Here is a 26,001-nt window from a genome sequence, read left to right as displayed (position 1 = left end):
TGTTGCCCTTGGTAGAGTGCTGTGGTGTCACAGCTTATAGCAACCTCTAACTCTTGGGCTTAAGTGATGCTCTTGCCTCAGCCTCCCAAGTAGCTGGGACTATAGGCCCCTGCCACAACGCCTGGCTATTTTTGGTTGTAGTCATCGTCATCATTGTTTGGCAGGCCTGGGTTGGATTTTGAACCTGCCAGATCCGGTGTATGTTGCTGGCGCCCTAGCTGCTGAGCTACAGGTCCCAAGCCTGAAATGCCTTTCTTAAACTACATAAATGATGGACACGAGCCTTAATGCTTCTTACACTTTAAACTTCTTAACTTTTGAGCTTAAGAGTCTTTTTAAATTACTGAAATTGTTTTTAATTTCATTTGTGTTTGATAAAGGTAACATTTATGAAATTTATACATTTCTATGGAATTCTTACCACACAGTCTTAGCCATTAACAGTTAATTATGTAAGTAATTTAAAATGCTTTTTATCATAATGTTAAGAAATTTAAAAATAAAAATAAAAAGATCTCAGCACTCTGAGAGACCAAGGTGGGTAGATCACCTGAGCTCAGGAGTTTGAGACCAACCTGAGCAAGAGGGAGACCCCATCTCTAAAAATAGCCAGGCAATGTGGCAGGCGCCTGTAGTCCCAGCTACTTGGGAGGCTGAGGCAAGAGGATTGCTTGAGCCCAAGAGTTTGAGGTTTCTGTGAGCTATAAACTATATCTCCAAAAAAAAATTTTTTTTGGAAGAAGAAATTACGTGTAGCTTACTAGCCCAACAAATTATTGAAATGTATGTGTTTCACTTATTTTAAAGGATACATACATGTTTTAAAATCACTACAAGATAGCATGTGCATACTTTCGTAAAGGATAAGCATTTATACTTAAATCATAAACACCCATTTATTCTATCTCTAAGGATTCTTTGTTTGTTTGTTCGTTTCTTTGTGGGGACAGAGTCTTGCTGTGTCGCCCAGGCTAGAGTGCCATGGCATCATGATAACTCACTGAAACCTCAATCTCCTGGGCTCAACTAATCCTCCTGCCTTGGCCTTCCAGAGTGCTAGGATTATAGGTGTTAGCATCCAAAGATTCTTAATGCTCTGTTCACTAACTGTGAAAATGATACTTGCCTGAAGCAGGAATTTTGATTAGAATGTGGAAAATAGAGATCGAGTAGTGGAGGACATGTCTCCAGATTAGGATTTTACTCTGCTTTTAAGTTGGGGCTTCAAAATCACTTTAGCAATATGTCTGTGATCCTTTTATTATTCAGTGCTATTCACCTCCCCCAAAGCATTTAATTACCTCTGTAATATATATACAAGAACATGGCCATGTTGTCTTATTCTAATCAGATTAATTGTTCCTGCTTTACATGATTTGGTAATGATTTCCTCCTACTCATGTAGGAGGGAATCCTACTTTCTCTGTCAACATTTAAACATTTCTGAATGATGCTATTGTACATTAACATCAAGGCCTTTTTAAAAAAATTGCTGATGTTTTTGAAAAAACATTGAAAAAGTCAGTTATAGAGACAGTCATGGAAACAGGTGCTAGACCACCTCTGTTCTCTGCTTTGGAAAACTATACTTCTAACACACATAAACATCTGCCACCTTGAACTGAAATTATCCATGGGGAGCAGGATATATATAGAAGATTCACTGTTTGTCTTTTCATCAGTGGGTGTTCCATATTAGACGATTATACATTTGTATGTGGGTTTTTCTTTTCTTGCTTTACTTTGATGGGTTTCAGGTTTCTAAAGGGCAATAGCATAATTTTATCACTGAATTTTAGGGATCTGAATCACTCAAATTTAAAATGTTTCACTGGTAAATTGAATTTAGTGAATTCTCTCACATAGAGAATGTCAAGTAGTATTTTTACTGACTGGTTAAAAGCTAGGAGGAACAGATGAACAGGAATGGAATATATAATAAGTAAAATTAGGTTCCTTTCACAATTTGGCCATTTTTAAATTTTGGCTTTTTTAAAATCTTACTTTTACAAAGTTGGACAGCAGTACATTGGAAATAATATTTGCTTCAAATAATATTGCTTTTAAAGTGTAAACCATTTTGAAATTCTTGAACATATAGTTTCCACTTTAGATTTTTGAGGTTTAGAAGTTATATTTAGGCAGCGCCTGTAAGCTCAACTGGCAGGTCGCATACACCTACGGTGACGGCTTAGAACCTGACCTGGGCCTGCTAAACAAAATGAAGACTGCAACAAAAAATAGCCAGGTGTTATGGCAGGTGCCTATAGTCCCAGCTACTTGGGAGGCTGAGGCAAGAGAATCGCTTAAGCCCAGGAGTTTGAGGTTGCTATGAGCTGTGATGCCAATGGCACTCTACCCAGGGCAATAACTTGAGGCTCTGTTTCAAAAAAAAAAAAAAAAAAAACTAATCTCACTGTTTCTTTTTACTTTTTATTTTGTGTACCAAAAATTCTGAAGTTACATATGTGGCTTGCATATATGGTTCACAGTATCTTTCTATTAAACAGCACTGCTCTAGAGCTAAGATTGAGCCAAAGCCTCATAGGATATATTATGCAGAAATGGTATTCCATTAAGTATTACTTTCTCGATTCCTAGTAAAATTTTTATTGATTTGTCAGCTCAGTGAAAGCCATTCAGAGACAGGCAAAACTTTATGAGCTAAGCCTTCCCAGAGTCCAGCTTGGTCTTGGAACTTAGAATGAATGCTTAAAGGAATGCATAGCTAGCATGCCTCACAAGCATGCCTTCTAAATATTTTGTCCAGGCTTTTGGTGACAGCCTATTCTGTGTTCTGTGTTGCTAATTCAAGGCTGCTCCACATGCCTAAGAAATAAAATAGATAGTAGGTTTGACATCTTATGAAAATTGAGACATTTACCTAGTGTTGTTATCTGGATGGAAGAAAAGTAATCAGGCTCTTCCTCAGAGATTAGCAGTTCAGCACTCCACTGGATCCCCATGATTCCATTGAATTCCTACAATACTGATGTGTATAGTAGCCATGTTTTGTTTTTATGCATATCCTCACTAAGTTTCTTGAAAAGAGTAAGGGATTTTTTTATTCACCCTTTTATTTTATCCCTTTTGGTGTTTTGCTTATAATACATTTATAAAGTGTTTCAAATTACATTGAACAAAACTAAATTGGATAAAACTAAAGAAAATTAGTTTATAAGACATGGTGCAACTGTATGTGAATAGGTGTACCTAGGAATGTGTAACAGTATTGAGAGACATCTAAAAGTCAAGTTAAGTTTTTATACCATTTTCTGCCTTCTAATTAAACATTTTTCCATATCACAATAATATAAATATTTTAAAGTATCCAGGCCATTCTCAGAACTTCAGTGATGTCATTAAACCTATTGCCCTGCAACAGCTACAAGTTATTCTAAACATCTGTACTGAATCTTCATGCTGTATAAGCCCATTTAAAATCAACTCTCTCACCCCATTAATAGCTTCAGTAGTTCCTCTGTAACTTTTCTAACCAAGAGATAGATATACTAGATAAGTCTAGAATATCTCAATAGTGAAGACTCCTGAAAATTGCTTCTCAAAACTGATTGTCTATGGTCATGAACATATTTTATTTACTCTTCCAGATTTCTGTATTTAAAAGTTGGTTTCTCAGGTACTTAAAAGTTAGACAGTTTGTTAAATACTTAAAAAGAAATGCCTTTAAGTTTATTAAGTTTTATTTGATAATAAATACAAAGACAGAACATTCCAGGTAAAAATTGTTTCATAAATTTTAAAAGTTTAAAGTAAGTGTAATGAATTCGACACTCCATCCACTAGCTGATTCCCTTGCATCTTGCATTCTGGTGGAATTTTTTCTTGGCTATTTTTCTACATTTTATGTTGTGGGACAAGCATCAGATTGTTGAACCCATTACTTATGTATCCCACAGCTTATTCTAATTCTTATATTAGACACCCATTCAGAGCCGAATAACTTGAGAGACTACATAGCAAGTTCTTGAAACATGTTTGTTTAATATTATTGCATTGTAACATTGAGAAAAACATTAATTTCCAGCTGTGGCCACTGTCTGTGTGCCATTTGCATTCTCCCCCTGTCTGGGTTTTCTCTGGTTTCCTCCCATGTTTCAAAGAGGTACAAGGTAGGTGAATTGGCTTGTCTAAGTGGTCCCATCTGAGTGAGTGTGAGTGTATGTGTGAGTAGTCCTGTGGTGAGGTGGCATCCTGTCCAGGACTGGTCTCCACCTGGTACGCTGAGCTGCCAAGACAGGCTTCGGCCCCTTGCCGCCCTGAACTGACAGAGTAAGCCACAAACTGACCAGAGCATTTGTTAGTCATTTCTATTCATTCATGTCTGAATGTTAGAATCTGAAATGAAATGATCATTAGATGGAAGAATCAACTGTTCCTTATCAAATACTTTGCGAAAGATTTCTCACTTAGGCACTTAAGCACATTATGGCTATAAGTGAATCCTGTTGCCTGAAAGTAAATATGATAGTTGTTACAGCATAAAAAGTCATGTAGATCTTCCACATATTAACACATTTTGTTATAAAAATAAAAAAATCACCATTAATCATATCAAGAGAATAATACTCATGATAGGTACAGGGTTTCCAAAATTCTGATTTTTACTTGAAATCTTAAATTTCGTCATTTGCAACCATATTGTCAATTGTTGTCTTTGAAATAACAGTCTGGCTTCATTCATTCTCAGAAAGTGCTTGATGGATACTTATGCCTGAATAACAGTCATTTCAAGTAAAAGTGGTATTTCATGAAAAAAGTAGATAGTTCATTTTGCAACTCGGTTACACAAATGGTTTTTCTTGAAACAGCCATTATGCTTCAGTAGACAGCAGAACTGTTTTTTGTGTACTTGCCATTTCATCACAGAGAATAGCAATAATTTTTACTGCTTTCTCAAAGCTGTCCTTAATTGAAATTGGCTTTAAAATTATCCATTCATTGATTTATTGTTACTCTGTTGGTAGTGAAGAAGATGATGACTGCTAATATAGTTTGGTGCCACTAAGTTCATGCTAAGGCCTAGAAGTTTTGTCTTGCTTTTTTCCTATCAGAGTAAATGACTTATGGCTCAATCTATTGTTTTTATTTCCCTAAAATAATACCATGGTTAATCTAATTAAAATTAACATTTTTGGAAGTTGTCAGGTCAGGCATTAACCAGCAGTGTTAAATATGTGGGAAAAGAAATTTCAATACTATGCTAGTCATGGTTCTTGGCTGTAAACAAAAGAAACCTACTGTAACTTTAGTTAAAGCAGAAACTTAACTACTTTTGTTCCATAGAAAAGGAATTTATTGGAAGGCTGTTTGTTCACAGACACTTCATGGAAGCCTGTATAATTAGACTCAGAATGCTGGTAGGAACCAGAGGAGGCTACATAGTAAAGAACAGCTATTGTCTGACTCAGAAAATTGGGTTGGGATAGCACACCACTGGACACCCACACAGCTGCTAGCAAGCACTGCTGTCAGTGGCACTTCCCCATCACTGCTGTGAATAGTGTAAATCTCCCTGAGTGTTCATTTACTGATATCCAAATTTTTGAATTCTAAGAGAATACCTAGTTAGCTAAGCTTGGGTTGCTGGTCTGTGACCTAGTTGCCAGAAAACTGGGAGAGAAATTATGTCTCCCCCTGCAGCTTCTGTAGTTGGAGGTATTTCCCCCATAAAAAACACATTCAGTGGCGATACCTATAAGTATACAAGATGTTTCAATGCCGAATAGCCAAAGCCAGCAGCTAGTACTATCAAATCTTAAAGACTAGGGGAAACTGTTTTGAAATTTACATAACCAAAATGGAAATTATTTGGTAAGCTCGGAAATATAATCCAAGTCTTGCCTTGACAATATTAAATATTGAGAGGATCAGATTAAAAACTTGGCTTCGATCTTTTCTTCTTCATACTTTTTATTATAGGTGCTTAAATATCTTCCTCTCCCATCAAATCTTCTCTGGGCCTCAGAAACCCACGTGGACATTCATGATGGCAGCCTGGTCAAACCATTAAAAAGGAGCAAAGATAGCCCTATGGAACCTAGAAGTAGGAGTGCATTTCTAGAGATGAGATTAGTCTCTCCACTGGCACTGGATAGATATTAGGAGCAGCCAAGACCCTTCAGCAAGGCAAAAGGAAGGACCACAGGCAGCAGACCAGACTGGGTGGAGGCTAGGGGAGGTACTACAGGACACAGCAGAGGCTGAGTGGCTGTGCCAGGCTAAGGAAGGAAATATGGCAGTGGCAGGGAGAGCAGAGAAAGGCGTGTGTTGTAGATAGTGTCTACACAAATTCTTTAAATAACTAGGCCTATGAAAACATCTTTTGTTGTTGTTTTTTAGTACTAGGATTTAATTTGATTTTTTAAAGGTGCTTCTCTGCCAGAAGACCATTATGAAATCCCGTAAAAGGAAAAGACCCCTTATCTGTGTAATGCAAATAAAATTGGACTCTTTTGCTTGCACTCTTTTAGGCTGATTTTGGCATGGTGACATATCCAAAGGAAATTTAAGTCCAGCACCTTAAAACTTAGATAAGTAATATAGGCCTTTAATGAGTCTTTTGAAGACATTCCAAAGGGAATATTAAATCAAAGCACAGACAAGAAAATGTCCTAAAATATTCATCCCTCTCAGTGCCTCTTCCCTAACCACAGAGTCACTGTCCCAGTCTGTCTTCTCTCATACAAAAGGCCATAGCTCAGGCTGATCCTCTTCACCCATTTCTTTTCATTGTTCCAACTTCCAGACTTTTTTTCTCTGCTGATAGCTCATACCTTTAAAATGTAAACCAGTTTTAACAAAAGCAGACAAATATAAAACTAAAGAAAGGTATGGGGACAGGGCGGAGGCTTTGAATACTTGTGCTTCAATTATTTTTTCCTGTGATCTATTTAAATGAGGAGAAATTACATATAAAAGCGTCTTCTTTTCTTGGTTGTATTCATAGAGAATATCTGTAACAACTGGCACTCATGTTTATAAAAAGGATTAAACACTAGTGAGATCATGATGGAAAGAGACCAAAACGGTAGGGAGCAAATTATGAAGAACTTTCATTTCTAGGCTAAAGAGTTTGGATCGGTCATGACTGCCTGTCACCCTTTCATTTATTTAGCAGTGAAGTTAAGGGGAATAAACCTGGACAGCAAGTGTAGATTTCCCATCTCAGTGCCCATACTGGTATTACTTGTTACATTTCCTCAAGGACTTCCCTTACCTCAAACTTTGCAGTCTGTGGCTCAAAGGAGTAGGGCGCCGACCCCATATACCAGAGGTGGTGGGTTCAAACCCGGCTCTGGTCAAAAACTGCAAAAAAGTAAAATAATAATAATTGAATGCTTATGTAATAGTGCTTTCTACATGCCAGGCACTCTTCCAAGGGCTATAAAATATTAACTTGTTTAATCTTTACAAACTATCCATGCAGTAAGTATTGTTACTTTCTCCATTTTACTAATGAGAGAACAAGGACACAGAGAGCTTAAGGAAACTTTCTGTAGATCCCACAGCTAGAAACTAGGTGGTAGAGGCAGAATTGAAAGCCAGACAGTCTCATTCCAGAGTCCATGTTCTTAATCTCTTGTCTATGCCAGTGGTTCTCAACTTGTGGGTTGCAACCCCTTTGTAACAGTAAAAATACATCCCGGCATTAGGAAGGTTGAGAACCACTGGTCTATGCCATGCTGGCTGGTGTTTGTGAAAGCAGAGTCCTGGAACTGTATGCATCAGAATTACCAGGGCTACTTGTTAAAACTGCAGAATTTGGGGCAGCGCCTGTGGCTCAAAGGAGTAGGGCACCGGCCCCATATGCCGGAGGTGCTGGGTTCAAAACCAGCCCCAACCAAAAAAAAAGTGCAAAATTTTGTCCCATCTCATACTCACTGTATCAGAATTATTTTTGGAGGTGGAGGGAAATGCAGGTATTTATACTATTATAAAATCTTGCAGATGATGCTGATATGTATCCTTTAAGAACTTCTGTTTTAGAAGGAACTTGTATCACCATGTTTACTTCTGATCCCAGCTTCCTCTAACTATAAAAGAAAGATACCTGGTTAGTACAGAATTTGAACGTGTGCTATTATGACTAGTTTTCCTTTTAAACCATTACCATTTGAAATTTGGATAAAAGTATTGTCCATTCTAGCTTTCTAGAACAGTACTTGACCAAACAATTGAAGATTTCATTTTCTACAAAGGCATTATATCTCAGAAATGCCCTTTAAAATCAAATGAAAGCTGAGAACTTGCTATTCTATTTATGAGGAGAATGAAGAAAACTGTACTAGTTTCTGGAAAGTACATTCTATGTATTATGAAAAGGAAACTCTTCTTTGTTATGGAACAGATCTATATAGTATTATATTTCTGTCCTTAACCAGGATTGCAGCTGGCATAAAGCTCAGCTTCCAGTGTGAATAAGTATTCAGTTTGGTTATTTTGCTAATGTAAATCCTAAGAAAAAATTTGTCCTCTATAGTAGGTAAATCAGATTATTGCAGATTATGGTTAAAATTTTAAGACTATTAAAAAATATTTAAGGGCCATACTTTTTTTTTTTACTTCATGGTTTGCCTTGTCAAGACCATTCTTTCCTAAAATATACTTAGGGACACTTCACAGGATACTTCCCCTATTTTTTTAAATGTGAAAGCAAGATCAGAACTGCTTTGAAAAGAAGAGGATCAAGATCTGTAGTGAAGACTGGGGAATATCCAGATACTGAGAATCTTGCAAGGAGAGATACCTTTAGAAATAGAAATGAAGTGGGACCCCTTTTTTCCTTCCCTTCCAGAAATTTGTAGAATCAGTGATAGGAAAAGAGTCAGCTAGAATATCTTCCTGTATTCCCTTCCCACCCTGCCCTGCGACTTACACACACGGTGCATTTGAGACTACTCAGAAACTCTGCCTCGCATTAAAAAAAAAAAAAAAATTGTATCAACTCAACATTTTCCGTCTTCTTTCCAGCAAAAAGTACTTCTCTTAGATATTTGTGTTTAACTTTTTCCTTGAAGAGTTATTTCCTAATACCTCTTTTCCTCAGGAAATTGTTGATTCATTTGCTGTACACACAGATCCTCCTTCCTGCCCCCTTGTGGTTTGCTTTGGTAACATATGTGAAGGATGCAATCTTCAGGAAATTCACTTCCTGTAGGTAGTCCTAAGTAAAGTGAATTCTCTAAAATGAAACATTCCATAAACATTTTGTCTGACAAACTTTCAAATGGTTAAACTCTTTATTTCGTACTTATTCTTTTTCCTTAATGAGACATTTTTTTTGGATTGCTACACTGTTGATACTCATCAGATGATAAGTAATAACAAGTTTCAGGGTTCCTCACTTATTATCCTGATATCCACACTCTACCCAGTCTTTGAAAGAGCTCCGTTATAGCTGACAACATTGTGAACTTTGACCTACTTTAGTAATTGAATGTAATAGAAAGTACAGTGCCAAAGCCTTCCTAGTCCTATGCCTGTTCAATATTTTGTCTAAGCACTTTCTATAGGGAAAACAATCCTGACCTGATTTAAAATGCTGAAACTCTCAAGAGAAAAGATTTAGAAACTACTATCTTACCTTTCAGAAAGTATTTATAAGAGACCATTTGACCAGGAAACTAAAAATTAATTCTGCTTTTTAAAAAGAGAAACATAGACTTTGCCTCTAATCAATTGAGTCATATATATGTAAAGATGAGTTCATGCCAAACCAGTATATAAAATTTTTACTAGGTATTATAATTGCCTAATTAAAAGAAAGAGCGAGGCATAAATAAATCTTAGGTTTAACCTTATGACACTGCTGATATTTGACCCACAAAAATGCCAATTTTGTATGGCCTAACCTAACACTTTCTGTGTGTGAGTAAACGAGGAGGCAGAGGTCGTTGGGGAGGTTTGGAGGGCATCTTACAGAGTTTGATATGAAAACCATATCTTAAAGAAACCTGGAGTTTGTGCTTAGTAAAACTTCAAGCTCATTTTTTATCTGGTGACCTTGCCAGCATTATCAGGTTTGTTTAAAGTGTCCATATTATCCTCTTGTCAAAATGTAAACCTTGACTCACTCTTGGACCATCTGTTATACACTAGTAGTTTTGATTTATCCTTCCTCTGGCTGACACGCATACTAATGGTGCAGATGCAAGCTTTGCATTACCTTTTATTGGTCTGTAGTTTTATTGCATACATTAGTGGCACAAATACTGCATTCATATTGCTATTTATGTTAACTGTTTCTAGTTTTGAGATGAGTAATATGCATTGCTTATGTTTTTACTATGATGAGAAGCCCTGCATCATAGACATTTTCATACACTCTAAATGATTCCATTTTACTTAATTTTACTACCTCTGTTTTTTTTGGGATTTTTTGCAATTTTTTATGTTGAGGATATGTCACTATGAATCTGTGTATCTTAATGACTTCAAATTGCCTAATTGCTGTTGCGTTAGTGTGAATGAAGACATTTGGTTTTCGATCAGCAAGTAATTACTACTAGAAAACTTTAATTCCACATATTCTGGAAGAAAAAATAACTTTGAAAGGCAGTCTTCTAATTACTGCTTTGACCCTCTTCTTTTTGATACCCGATATGCCTTTCAATTTGTTAGACAGCTGGAAAGATTGTTAATAAGGTAAATTAGGTAGCGTGATAGAAGAAAACTGAAGCCCTCTGTGACAAGACCATGGGGTGGAGAAAATTGAATACAAAGCTATTTTTGAAATAAAGATAGCTACTATTTTCATTTTTGATCTGGTTTAACAGTCTTCTGTGTTGGAAAACAAACCTCATCTCTGGAATCCAATGGATATGAGCCAAATATAAAATGTTAAGAAGTCATTGTTGTTAATGTTGGCCTGCTATGCAAAACTTTTTGCCTAGTGGACATCCATATTGATCCATGTGATAGCTACTCAGTGTCACAGTACAGCCTATTACAGACTGAGTTTCCTTCATTCCTTGGGGGACATCATAATAGAAATACATTCCTTTCTATTCAAGATAAAAGGCTCCAGCCTTGAGCCAGAATTTCCTAGTATGGTAGAAGCCATTTTATCTACAATTATATAGTAGGGACTACTAAGATAGTCTATTAATTAACATAGGTTGAAGAAGGGGATCATTTTTTCTTTTCTTTTTTCCCCCAGGGAAGCATTTTAAAATATACGTATGTTAGTCTTTATTTCATATTATTTAAATGTGTATTCATTTGCCAGTTATTTATGTAAGGTCAGTGCCTTTCCTTTGAGTTCAAATCACTGTTTAGTTCCATGTTGCCTTTTTTGTATAACCTACAATCATGATTTCCAATATTGGTTAGAGTTACTTTAAATTAGAAGAAGAGCCTGGCACAGTGGCTCACTCCTATAATCCCAGTACTCTGTGAGGCCGAGGTGGGGGGGTTGCCTGAACTCACCAGTTCAAGACCAGCCTGAGCCAGAGAGAGAGGCACTGGTGGGTGCCTGTAGTCCCAGCTGCTTGGGAGGCTGAGGCAAGCGAATTGCTTGGCCCAGGAGTTTGAGGTTGCTGTGAGATGTGACACCACAGTACTCTACCAAGGGTGACAAAGTGAGCCTCTGTTTCAAAAAAAAAAAAAAATTTAGAATAAGAACTTTAAGATACTTGTTAAGTAATCTGAGTACAGACTATTATGTTTTTATGTTTGTTTTGCAATGAAATCTTTTTTTAACTTAATTGTTTTTTTAAATCAAGTCTTGCTCTCTTTGCACACAGTATTTTATTAGTTTATATAATACAGTAGAACCTCTGACAACCCAAGGGACTATAACAAACTGGGCAACATACAGAGGTACACAACATTAGAAGCCAGGCCTGCTGTACTGGTAACGTAACGTGGTGCAGGGCCAGTCTGTGAGAATTATGTCAACTTAAGGAGCTGGTCAACTGTGAAGTTCTGTTGTATTTTATTAAATTACACAATTATACTGCCAAATACAATTGGCAAAAGTACCCTTGGTGGGGGAAAAAAACACAACTGAACTAGTTGTGAATACTAAGTGTGCTGTGGACACCAATCAGTGGGTTTTAATCTAGTAAATCAGTTTCTATTCTACATGGATTGGTAGAATCAAAATTTGATAACCAACTAAAATCTTAATTTTATTGTGAATTACCACATTTATCTCTATGGCAGCATCTTTTCTCTTTTCTTTCTTTTCAAGATAGAGTCTCTTTTACCCAGCCTGGACTCAGATTCCTGAGCTGAAGCAAACCTCCTGCTTCTCGCACTTCAGCCTCCAAGCAGCATCCTTTTTTAATTTATTTTTTAATTTTTCCTTTTTATTTTTAAGTTGTTTAATTTTTATTGTAGTTGTATTATTTTAGCTGACTTAGTAGGAAGGAAGGTATTTCATTGAGGTTCATCAAATTGTAGCTCCAAGATTGAATTTCTTCCACTAGTTCATTAATAAGTATTTAGGTAAATGGTGTAGTGTGTGTATCCTGGGGGAGTGTATCAGGAAGGCTATATAATAAGTACAATTTTCCTGTGCTGTTAAAAAATAACAAGGCTGGCTTGGTGCCCATAGCTCAGTAGTTAGGGTGCTGGCTACATAACCCAGGGCTGGAGGGTTTGAACCTGGCTTGGGCCTGCAAAACAGGGACAACTACAACAAAAAAATAGCTGGACCTTGTGGTGAACGCCTATAGTCCCAGCTACTTGGGAGGCTGAGACAAGAGAATCGCTTAAGCCCAAGAGTTTGAGATTGCTGTGAACTGTGACACCATGGTACTCTACCGAGGGTGACACAGTGAGACTCCATCTCAAAAAAAAAAAAAAAAAAGGCTATCCCTGATGACTTCAGCTTTTATTGATATTCCTCTTGACAGAATATCTTTAGTACTTTTTTACAATGTTATAACATGAATAGTAATTAGGTTTAGATTTAGGCTTCAAGTGACAGAAAATCCAAAATGATAGTGGCTTAGACAAATTAGACTTTATTTTTTTCTCTCTCTCCTGTATATATGTTCCCCAAATCTTAATTATAGCTTCTGGATCATCAGGATCCCTATCTCTTTCTGTCTTGTTGCTCCATAATCTTCAACTTGCAGCTTCTACTTCATAGCCCAAATATAGCTACTTCAGCTCCAGCAGTCCTGTCTGCCTTCTGGTTAGCAAGAGGGAGAACAGGGAAGGAGGAGGCAGCTGTCCACCGTTACCATCTTGAGGAAGGTGTGTGTACACTCCTCTACGCCCATTGACCAGAATATGCACTCTCACTTGGTTGCAAAAGAGGCTGGGGAATGTAGTCTTTATTACTCATGGCTTTGTGCTCAATTAAATAATTAGAGGACCTGTTTCTATTCTAATATCATTGAAGGAGAACATATATTATGAACAAATGGCTGTTTCTGCCACAGTCACATTGTTTTCCTTAACAAAATGAAAACTTAGATTCATATCCTTTAAAAGAAAGTACTCTCCACAATACAGTACTGAATACATGGCAAGGCATTTTGTTCAGTAAATTTTTTTTCTTTAATTAATGGTAAGAAGTCAATAAATATTTCTTGATTGATTAACTAAAGCACCTTTGTTTCTGAAAATGCAACTAACAGGATTAATGATCTAAGAAAGAGTGAGGTGAACATAGAGAAAAAGATGATTCAAGATTCATTGTTGTGAGGTTCAAGGAACATTTATTTTTGAGGAAAGGAAGATAAGTGTTAAATGAAGTAACTATACTGTTGCAGACATATATTCAATATATATATATAAATTATTTTTAATCTAATGTAAGCACTATTAAAGTTTGTAGCCCACCACTTTTGGTTCCCTACAGACTTATCTTTGGGCCTCTTGGTAAGCAAGCACTTTAAGTTGTAGTCTATTCCTGCAGCTTGCAAACCTTTAATAATTAAAGACAAGACAAGTCAACTGTCGTAATTTGTATGTATACAAGAAATGACTCTTCTTTTTCATAACTAATGTGGCTATTGGCTTTCAGCTGCAAAAATAACTACTTTGTTTGAAATTTATTGTAGAGAAAAAGTAGAAGACATTATGTTCAGAAACCATGTTTAAAAACAACAATTAATATGGCATCTAGATCTTAGCAGGAAGCTCAGAATTAAGTCTGATTCTGACCTTAACCCATGACCAGTGGAATCTGAGTGTGTTTATTTTTACAATAGCTTTAATTTGGGGCTTGCAAGTTTTGGGTTTGTTTTTGCATTCGATTTAGAGACCCCAAAACAGTATTTTAATTATAGGAATTAAGCTATTTATAATTTTCATGGCATGAACATGAGCAAACTTTGTTTTTTCTTGGTTATAATGTTATCTTACTCTCAGAATTGTGTGATCTTTGTGTCTAACAATGCACTTTAAAAAAATAAAACAAAAACAAATAAAACTCCTGTGCCACAATGCTGGAATTCTAACAGAATGTTATTCATCTTTCCTCCCCTCCCTGATTTTTAAAAACATGTTCTCACGGAAATGTTGCCTTGAAGCAACAAAGCACAAGCAGTTACTGGAAATGTTTTCTGCACGGTTCTGTTCATATGTATCAATTTCAATTTGTTTTCCACATTTTAGATATTTTCTTAGCTTTGCTGATAATTCATTTCTTAATCATGTCGACTTTCAGCTAAGTTGTATCGAATTTTTATCACTCGTAGCTATATCAAATCCTACTTTTTTGAATATAGCAAGTTTGATGAAGGAATGAAGGAACAAGAAAAAAAAGGAAAATCGGTTAAACTCACGTTCAGTTTTATCTCCAATTTAAATAGAGATGCTAATGTACTTTTTTTTTCTTTTTCTGTTGCTTTTTTTTTTTTTTTTGCAAATATGAAACGAAGTTTATTGAGGAAGAGAATGGTAGATTTACAGAGTAAGACCAATATGCAGGTTTACAGAGCAAGACATATTCACCATGGACAAGTAATGGGTCTCCATTGTCATGACAAAGAAAAGGGCTCCGTGAGGATTCTTAGGTTTTTACTAGGAAAAAGAAGAGCTATTGAAAATAGTAGTTAATATTAATATCATAAGTCACTTATAATCAGCTTTGGAATACCTACAGATAAACAGAGAGTGCCAAAAGAATGTTTGCATATTTTAAGAAAGGAAAAAACTATACTAAAATTGTCATACTCTATACGTTTATATACTGGTAACAAAAGATCAATATAAGTCATGTTGAGCTCCTTTGTAATTACAGAATTCAGACGTGACTTGAGTATTACTAATTCAACATAGTTCTTTCCCTTCTTAAAATGTGTGTAAATTATTTTGGCATTCTCTGTATATACATGTTTCAGAATGGTTACACTTCCCCTTTCCTGAAGTCAGACTCCTCTGGGCTCGCTCTTAATTTTATGAATAGTGTGGCTTGAAACCAGAAACTTCAGGTAACCTGGGTCACTCACAGATCATCAAAAGTTGGCTATATTATATTTAGGACTATATAGTTGTGCCAGACACACATTTACAACTTTAGTTCTCCTACTGAAATAGAAGAACTGCTTTTTAAGGGCAAGAATGGCACATTTTCTCTTACATGTACCTATTGTTTACAAATAAATGTTTAATGCTGTGGCTTCTTCAGAGGCAGACAGAAGAGGAGGTTAAGTGGACAAGTCTCAAGGCCCTGGTCCCACGTCAAAATCTCTTTTTTATATATCAATAGTTTGAGATAAGAATTATTTTGTTGTGGGGAAAAAAATTCTTCTTCTTTAAAAAAAATGACTTTTTAGTGGACAGATAAATTGAGTATTTTTGACATTACCTAATTAGCCATTGTCATTTTACCAGACTGGAAACAGACCCAGAAAGGTTATATATGTAGTCTTCTGGTCTACATTAATGAATGATTGAATAATTCTAAGCAAAGTTCAAACAAAAACTGTCATTTTTCATGATCTCAGCAAAATGTTCCTCTTAGAAATCCTGAATTTGGCCTATTCAGGACTCAACTAGTTATTATATTTAACAGATTATTCTTTGTTAATTGTAGGATCACCTGCTGTTACCAGCTACTACCCATAACAAGACCACAAGACCAAAAATGTCAATTGTATTACCAGCGATAAACATAAATGGTAAGTTGAAATGTTGGTTTATGAACAACATGAGATTGTTTAACCAAGATTCTCTGGATTAATTAAAAGACATTTAAAATGTTCAATTGGGTATCCATGCATTATTTCTGAAACATTTTCCTACTGTTTTCACAAAAATATTATTTTTACATTCCATTATTCTCTTTTAAAAAATTGTTGTATTTTTTAAAAGACAAAAATAATTTTTATTTACAAAATTGGAAAAGCCAGCATCTTTTTAAAATTTTTTTATTTTTGGAGACAGAGTCCCATATGTCACTCTCAGTAGAGAGCTATGGCATCACAGCTCACAGCAACCTCAAACTCTTGGGCTCAAGCGATTCTCTTGTCTCAGCCTCCCAAGTATCTGGGACTACAGGCGTCCACCACAATGCCCAGCTATTTTTGTGTTGCTGCTGTCATTGTTGTTTAGCAGGTCCTGGCCGGGTTCAAACCCACCAGCCTCGATGCATGTGGCTGGTGCCGTATCCACTGTGCTACGGGCGCCAAGCCAAAAGCTAGCATCTTGACTGCTTTGCAGGCTTGCCGTCTGGAGACTTTCAAGTCATAAATGTAGTATAGGTCCCTGCTGTGTTCTAACAGTGAATTTGTAAATTCAGGTTTGGGAGCTTAAAGCAATTTCCTGTGTTACCTAAATGTTAATATGATCCTCAACCAAACCACAGAAATCTAATTATGTTTAATCCATAATATACAAGGTTTTGATTTGATAGTATTACTATTGCATTTTGTTTTACTACAAGTACTGTGCATTAAACAAAATGCAAATAATACTGAAATCCAAAGATGTTAAGGCATAGTGTACCTGCTTGTTGTCTAAAGGGAAAAATAAGACAAACACAGAAATAACTGTATTCAAAGAGAGAGTCCCATAAGTAATATACAAAGTACTAAAGAAATTTGATGTAGGAGAGATTACTTCCAGCTGTCACGGTTCTTCATGGAGAAAAAAATACCTCCCAGTACCAGCTATGCATTATAAATGAGTGCAGTGTCTGTTATTGACTAATTGCTTTCTTTGGCGCTTCGTATTAGGCCTACTGAAAATAGGAGAGTAGGCCATCTTTCTTAAGTCCATTATCTGGCATAATGGACCTACCAGTAAATTTTCTGTCTAGTGTTAAAAATTCACATAAGCAAAATGAAAATGAAGAACCCTTTAAGTTAATCTACAGCTGAAACAGTCTATATTCTGATTGATGATCATAATTAAATTTTTAAATACAGTTGTAAAACAAACAACAGATTTCTAGGGAGATTATAGATAAATTCCAATAAAATTTAGTCTTTAGGGAACAAATATTGTTCATTGTATATTTTGAGATTATAATGCTCTCCAGAATTTCATGAACCTATATACAGATAGCTTATTAGAAATGCTTAGGAGGCAACTTTATAGACATATAATTTTTTGTGTGTTAAATCATAAGCAAATTATAATAACTTAGTCTTACAGAGATATTCAGAACAAATTTAAGAAAAGAAACTATAATATTGGGAAGAATATTTCTTTCTTCAGTAAAGGCACACCTCTCAAGTTATTAATGGAATATATGTACTACCACCAGAATAAGGTGGTAAGTGTATATTCCAGAGTGTAATTTATTACACTTCAAGAAATACAGTAGATTTAAGAAATCTCATTTATTTTCATCCTATAGGTACCTATGTTTCCTCTGCTTGAACTATAGTGGATTTAACTTTGGTTAGCTCATACTCAGGCTGTTTTCTAAACTTCATCAAGGCAGAATTTATTTAATTTTGTTTTCCTGATACTGAGTTCTTATGCAAGAGAATGCCTGGTTCTATTTTATAACAGTGAGCTATCCACTGACATTAAGCCAAAAACAATAAGATGCTGTTCAGCTATGCTTATCTTGGCCAGGTGACTAATTTTTAAAGATGACCCTTTCGTGGATTTGGAAAGTTCAGTCGCTAGAACATCATTGTACTTTTAATCTGTTTCAGATTCTTGTCTCTAAATTGTTTCATTTATAGGATACAGTAAACTATTAGAAAAATTAAGATTCAAATTAAGAAATGTTAATTGCTGATTGATACATGTTACATGTAACAAGTACTATGCTATATCCCAGCCTCTTCTCTGACCAATCCCTTCACTTTCTTGCTCTAACTGAGAGTATTTCCCGAATTAGAGCCTGCTTTTTCTTTCCTACCTTGGGTATGTTAGAGCCTACAGGAGGCTGAGTGGTACCTTGCTCCACACTATAACTTCCATATTCTTTCTCCTCCTTTATTTTTCAGTCCTTCTAACATCTTTCAAGTATACACATCAGACTTTACTCCTCTTACCCTTCTTTGTTACTGTCATCTGCCCTCTCTTCACTGATGACTGTGCACCATGGCTTCTGTTATCTCTCTGTGTAACTTCAACAGCCACATAGGGGGCTTATCTAGGACCCTAACCTTTTTTGATCCAATCACTTCAGCCTCCCATCTAGACCTTACCATCATCAGTAATGGCACTTCCTTTGAAATCTCCTTTCCAAACATCCCACTCTCTGTTACTTAGTGTCTTTAATATTCACACTTCCCTGGCAAATCTCCAGTCCTTTGACCCTACCACTGTTCTCTGTATCTGTCACATGGCCATTCACTCCTTACCCAGCCTGGCTTCCATGGCTACATTGTCAGCACTCTATTGTGAACATTCTCTGGCTTTTTCTTCTTAAGTCCCACCTGCCTGGGAAAAAACCTCACCCTAATTAAACCCAACTCTCCTCTTTATGTCTGCTCACAAACAGCGAAAATACTTGCTTGAAAGTATTGTTCAGTCAGGATTCACTTCAGATTTATAGCCATTAATCTCGAAGGGGTATTCACTACCACCGGTTATCGGTAGTAAATTCACTTTCCCTCTCTCTGAAACAAGAATTTCTCACCTTCTCTTTTCAAAACTCCAACATCCCCTCTCTCACCCTCTCAGCTGATGAACTCACCAACTGCTGCATTGAGAAAATAGATGTGATCATACAAGAGCTGTCTCATGTTTCCACTACCGCCAGCCCAGCTGCATCTGTGCCCACAAACTCTGCCTTCCCACTTGTTGCCTCCATTAGATTCTAACTCCCAGCTTTGCCACTGACTAGATTCCTATCACTGGGCAAGTTAATCATATTTTCCATACCTCAGTTTCCTCATCTGTAAAAGGAAATATAAGTAATACCTCAACTTTCTCTTAGAGTTGGTGTGAAAATTAAATGAGTAAAAGTGCTTTAAATAGTTTCTGGCTATTTTCTGAGTAGCTACTGTGTTACCACAATTGTCATTGTTATCACCGTCATCTAAGGTGATTCCTTCCTTTTTGAACCTAAATCCTAGCACCTCACAATGCTCAAAGACTTTTCTTCTGCATTTATACCGTTTCTCTACTATAATAGATTATCAATTTCTTTTTCTCTAAATTAGATCTTTCCCATCAGCATACAAAATATCTTAATATTACCTTTGATGCAGGGAGGCTATCTTGACTCCATGTGCTATTTCTCTGCTGCCCTTCTTAGCAAGATTCTTGAAAGGGTTACTTATACTCACTGCCTCAACTTTTTTACCCTCTATTCTAACTTCTGTCCACTCTTACCCAGCTTTTGCCCCTCCAGTCCACTAAAATAGTCTTGCAAAAGGGCCATCAGTGACTAATACCTTGCAAGAGTCAAAGGTCATGTCTCCATTCTCATCTTACCTGACCTCTCAACAGTTTTTGGCACAGCTAATTATTCCCTCCTTTTTTTTTAGTCCCCTGATTCTTATTTTTTAAAAATTCAAATCTATAGAGAAGTCAAAAGATGAATACAGTGCCTGTGAGCTCAGGCAATCCACCTACCTCAGCCTCCCAAGTGCTGGGATTATGGCTTGAGTCATCACACCTGGCTTTTTTACATTTGTTTAATATCTATGCATACTCATATGGATTGTTTCTTTTTTTTTTTTTTTGAACCACTGGAGAGTAAACTGCAGACATTCTGACCCTTTACCCCTAAATATTTGAAAATATATCTCCTGTGAAAAGGACATTCTCTTAAATAACTATAATAAAATGATCACAATAAACAAAACAGTTTAACATTGATACAATACAGTTTTTATTTTTATTTTACAATACAGTTTATCATAGTCCATATTCCCCTCCCTCTTTTTTAAGACAGTTTCACTCTTTCTTCCCAACTAGCGTGCAGTGGTGGCATCATAGTTCACTGCAACCTTAAACTGCTGGGCTCAAATAATGTACCTGCCTCAGCGTTCCAACTAGCTGGGACTACTAATATGCTCTACCACATCTGGCTAACTTTTTCTATTTTTGGTAGAGATAGGGTTTCATTCTTGCTCAGGCTGGTCTCAAACTCCTGGCCTAAAGGGTCTAAAATATTCTTGATAGCTTTTTTTCCCCTAGATTCCAGATTCAAAAAAAGTGTGTGTTGGGAGGGGGTCATATGTCACATCTATTTGTCGTACTTCTTGAGTTTCCTTGAATTTAGAACAGGTCCTATACCTTTTTATTGTCTCTAATGATATTTATACTATTAAAAATTAGACTTAGTGAGATAGTTATGATCATAAATCCTGTACAGTAAATACAGTAAAATTTACTAATTCTACATGTGTATTTAGTGAGTTTTATAACAAATGTAAACTATTGTGGAGCAACCATTTCAATCATGATATAAATGTTCTCATTATTTCACAAGTTCCTTCATGCCCCTTTCCAGTCAGTTCCCTTCTGTACATTTTTGAAATTCCCTCTTTCTTGAAATCCTTTATTTCCAGGCTTTCGTGGCATCACAGCTTGTTTAGTTTTTCTCCTGTGTCTCTTCAGTCAGATTAGCCTATTCTCTTGTATGAGGACAGGACTCTTATTTGTTATGGTCGCTGCTTCAACCCCATATTCCCAGCAGCTAGTACAGTATGTGGTATAGGAAACTTTGCAAGAAACATGAAAGAGGAATTTTCATTTATATTAATCCGTGTAATGCTCAGCTCTCAGCAGGTTGACTGTCCTTTATCTAAGATGCTCGGGAAAAATACTGTTTCAGATTTTGGAATGTTTGCATAAACATTTTATAGATGAAGACGTTAAGGCTCAGGAAAGTAATCTATACCATTTATACAACCACAACCAGGATTTAAATGCATTTTGTAAAATATTTTCTGATTAATCTTACTATTTCACTATTAAGAACAGATGCACAAGGATTGAAAATATTTGGGATTCCAAAATATACAAAATATTTTTTATACCACTTTATCCCTTAGTATAAGGGATATACATTCACTGAGAACAGTATAATAAGATGTAATACAGTATTTTGGATTTGATAGCAAATGTTTATTGAATGAAAGAATAAGTGAGGTAAGTGTTATTTGGTAATTTAAAGTATATACTGAGTTGCTTTTCTACCATATTAATTGAAATGTGGAGTTCACAGTGAAGAGTGAATTGAAATTTTTAACCTACTTTTTCAACAGTTGTTGTAGAAATGAAAACATGCAAAAAGTTGACCTATGAGAAACTGTATAGGACTCCTTAAGACCGAGAGATAGATTTCTTCGATTTGTTAGATGTCTTATTAAATTTATTAGTATATGATTTGTAATCTAAACAGTATAAGTTATGTAGGGACAGAAAGTTCAGGGACCAATTTATTGAAAGAACGAGAAGATACCCTTATATTAGAGATTTTAATCCTGGGTAATATATAAGAGTTTAAGAGAGTTGAATAAAATATATATTTTCTGTCATTTCTGGGTTTAAAAGTTACATGTAATTTGGAAAGAAAAACAAGTTGTGAGTGATTCCTCTCTCTGATTTAAATAAAGCCTGTGCAATTTTGGAGTCAGATTTTATTGAACAGCTGGTTTATAGTACACAAGATGAACGTATTTGGAGAGAGGAATTTGATTGTCCAATTTGAGCAAAATAAATTACATTTCCAGGTCAATGTCTGGTCTTAAACTGTAATGTACAACAATTATACTTTGTGGTTTTGAGCTAGTGGAAAAAAGTTTAAATAAAAAATAGCTAAAGAAAGTAAGATACGGGCATGCGGTTAATGCAATTTAGAAATTACCAGTAACATCATTCTGTGTTCACCATGCCAATTTTGTAACTTACTATTCTTTATCTTGCATTTTCTTTATTATTTAGACTTTTGTCTCATAAGAGAGTTGAAAACAGTTTAAGTTGCAAGAAAGGCTTTTTTTGTCTGAGAAAGTCTCCACACCAAGGTTCATAAAAGTAAAGTAGAAAGTATGCTTTTGAAAGACTTAAAAAAAATGATTGCATAGTTGCCAGAGCAGTGGATGATGTATTAAAAACTATTACTATTTTTAAAAAAAGGATTTGGGAAGTTCTGCTAAGTTACTGTAAGTCGATATTTCCTGCCTTTAAATTATTTCCATTTTTGTTGTGGTAAAACTGCGCTTTTCCTTTCTTTCGCATTTGATAAATAACTCAAGAAAATAGAACATAGACGAGACTTTCTTGGTTTTGTTTTTAGATGTCTTTCATCAGGGAATGAATCCTGTGAACACAGCCAGCAGCAGATGTTTCATAATTTGACCCCCCACCCCCATCACTGATTCGCTTTTACTGTTTTCCCTCCCCTCTGTATCCCGTGTACCTGTTGGTGTGGTACATGAGGAATAAAAATAAGCAATACCGTTACTCTAATTCTACCACATCATTCTTAAGGGTCCAAGTAGATGAACAAATGACTAGCAGACTAAACTATAATTACATTTAATCTCAAAGTCATTTCCATGAAAAGAAAATCTAGAAGAACTTACTAGCATTGGTCTGCACATGCCAGCGCCAGCACGGAAGGCACATTTTTAGCTGGAGTAGGTAAAACAGAAGGGCAGGAAGCGAATCAGCTGAACAAATGTGTCAGTTTTAATAATAAGAAAATGTTGACATAATTACTTTTGATGATCACAGTTTTTGGAAGTGGCTCCCCCAAAGCAAAGATATTTGGGAACTGTCCAAGTCTGTTCAAGCAGGCTGGTTGCCTAAGCAGGCTGAGAGTTGTGCCTTTTACTCTTATAAATTCGCTTCTCCCTAAAGTCTTGCAAGTTGTCTAGTTTAAATAATGTATTAGCAACTTGGCATTTTCACTGAAATTTATTCCATTTTAATGTTATATAATTGCATATAGACAGTTGAGTGAATGGAGTCTTCTCTTAAAATGATGTTTTGATTTTTTGAAATATATAATCATGATTCTCTGACTACTATTTTTTTAAGAATCAAAGTTTCACTATGTTACACAGGGTAGAGTTGTAACTTGTGGGTTTGAGTGAACCTCCCACCTCAGCTTCCAGAGTAGCTGGGACTACAGGCACACCATCACACCCAGCTATTTTTTTCTATTTTTAGTAGAGATGAGGGTGTTACAGAAATGAATATTATATAATAGTGATCTCCGACTCCTAAGCTCAGACAGTCCTCCAGTCTGGGCCCACAGAGTGCTAGGATTACAGGCATGAGCTGGCTTTATCTCAGACCATTTTTAATCTCTTTTAAATTAGCCACTGTTAAGAATCTACTCCATTAAGATGTTTTAGTAGCTCAATGTGTCAGTTGTATATTGCTGTATAATAAATTACTCTCCAAAATAAGTGACAACAGCATTTATGTTTTCATAGATTCTTTGGTTTAGGAATCCATATGTAGCTTAGTTAGGGTGGTTCTGAGTCAGGTTTCCCATGAGGTTGCAGTCAAGCTGTCACATGGCACAGCATTCTCATTCTTGGGGAGAATCCATGTTCAAGTTCACTCATTTGGTTGTTGGAAGGATCAAATTCACTGAGCTTCTCGATTGAGAGCTACAGTTCTTCACTTTCTTTTGGCCAGAGCCTCTCTTGACTCCTTACCACATGCACCTGTCTATAGGACCGCTCACAACATGGCATCTGGCTTCGGCCAGAACAGCAAATGAGAGTGCCAGGATGGAAGCCATAGTCACTTTGTAAGATAATATCAGAGCAGGTATCCCATCACCTTTACTATATTCTACTTATTGGAAGCAAATCATTGGGTCCAGCCCACATTCAATAGAAGGGAGATACCAATAATATGAATACCAGGCTGTGGGGCCCTGGTATTAGAGGTCATCTCAGAGCCTGCCTGTCTGGGTCAGTGAATCTGTTTTTTAATCCTCAAGAACCTAAAAGTGGTGGTATTTTAAGATGGAACTCTGATATATTAGTACATAATCCATCATGTAAACAAGTGATAACTTTACCATCTGAAAATGTATAATATAAACAAGTCTCCATGCTAACATATATGTCTGTGTATATGTGTTATTTTTTAAATCATCTTTATTCTGAATATTCATTCACTTATTAACTGATTTCATCAAAAGACAATATTAAAATTCTAAGACAAAATGAAAATACAAAATTTTGCACGTAACTTTATTTTTTCCCTCTTGCTTAGATTGCCGTTGAATTTTAGTAGTGGAAAGTGTTGGCCAGTGTAAATATAGTTTAATTTAAATATATGTAATATGCAAAAAAATATTTTTTGTCTTCTTAAATCGTCCTTTAAACTTCAGCCCTAATTTAACAAAATAAATGATTCTAAATAATTCATTTTCTAGCAGGGTTTATTGAATTACTCTCTTAACTTAACATAAATTATACTTATAATCAAGTCCACACCCCTAACTTTGGCCTCCCATAGCTCAAATGATCTCTATCTTTCCGATTTCTTTTTCTCTTACCATACCCTTTAATCATTCCATTCCAGCACACAGTCTTTCTTGCTCTTCCTGTCTTGAGTGCTTATTCTAGCCTCAGGCCTTTTCCATCTTCCTGGAAACCTCATAGCGCAGATCATTACACGGCTCATTTCTTCACTTCATGTTTTTCTCTGCTCCAGCATCAGTACCATAAAGAGACAGTCCTTCACCGCTCTCACAGTATGGCAAAGACCTTCAGATACAAACAAAAGTGATGTGTGAGAAAGAGTCAGCCGACAGTATCCAAAATGATTCGTGTAGACAGAAGCTGGATTAGAAGCTGAGTTAGGACTGTACTGTTGAGCAGAACAAAAGACGTTACAGAAGATGGCAAGTAATCTACCAAACCACAGTACTTTCTTGACCACTGAGTTAACCTCATTTTTAAAGGACCTTTTTTAACTCTTTGCATAAAATTTTGTCGATTTTATTGCCTTTCCCTTGGAAACTTGTTCAGTGAGAACTACTTCTTATCATGAACATAACACAGATTTTGTTGATGAAGGACAGAGGGGTTTCCATGGTTACTCTGTGACCATCTCTGTTTACCACAGGGAGGTATTTCTCTGTGAGCTTAAATGGAAAACATCTGCTATTAGCCTTTCTGTTTACCTATTATAAGGAATGTACTGGATCATCCTTCCCTGAACTGGTGTTCAGATTAATTTGTATTTTCCACGAGCTCACACACTACTCTTTTTGCTTCTACCTTAGGGTAAAGAAGTCTCATGGATTTGCCAGAGTTCATATCAGCATTCAGTGCTAATATGTATGATATGGACTACTCCCTGCCCCCCGCCTGTCTCTGTAACCCACCAAAACCTAGGCATTTTTTATAGTCATTTTTGTAGCAGTCATTCTGGTAATTGTATTTTCTGGAATGTATGTGTGGTTTTCTTCATACATATTTTTCTTCACTCATTTGTGGTGAAGACATCTCAGAGTCCATAGAGATGTTATTGTGGGTAAGTAGGTCAGCCTGGTAAAGAATCTTCTAGTCTTCGGGTGGCGCCTATAGTACAAGCAGCTAAGGCACCAGCCACATATACCAGAGCCAGCGGGTTCAAATCTGGCCCAGGCCTGCCAAACAATGACAACTACAACCAAAAAAA

The 26,001-nt window shown here is 36.1% G+C and overlaps 1 protein-coding gene across 1 annotated transcript in view; it reads left to right on the top strand.

Annotated features, from left to right (window-relative positions):
- ATF6 (activating transcription factor 6) overlaps positions 1–26,001 on the top strand; it is a 168,229-nt gene that overhangs the window by 118,126 nt on the left and 24,102 nt on the right. The window contains exon 15 of the mRNA XM_003785761.3: positions 16,022–16,106. Within this exon, the coding sequence (XP_003785809.1) occupies positions 16,022–16,106 (85 nt within the window). The remainder of the gene's footprint in view (positions 1–16,021; positions 16,107–26,001) is intronic.

This window comes from Otolemur garnettii, unplaced genomic scaffold, assembly GCF_000181295.1.
Source record: "Otolemur garnettii isolate 467f Iridium unplaced genomic scaffold, OtoGar3 scaffold00016, whole genome shotgun sequence".
Lineage (NCBI taxonomy): Eukaryota > Metazoa > Chordata > Mammalia > Primates > Galagidae > Otolemur > Otolemur garnettii.
The sequence above is the reverse complement of the archived record's forward strand: the minus strand, read 5'-3'. Positions and strand labels throughout refer to the sequence as shown.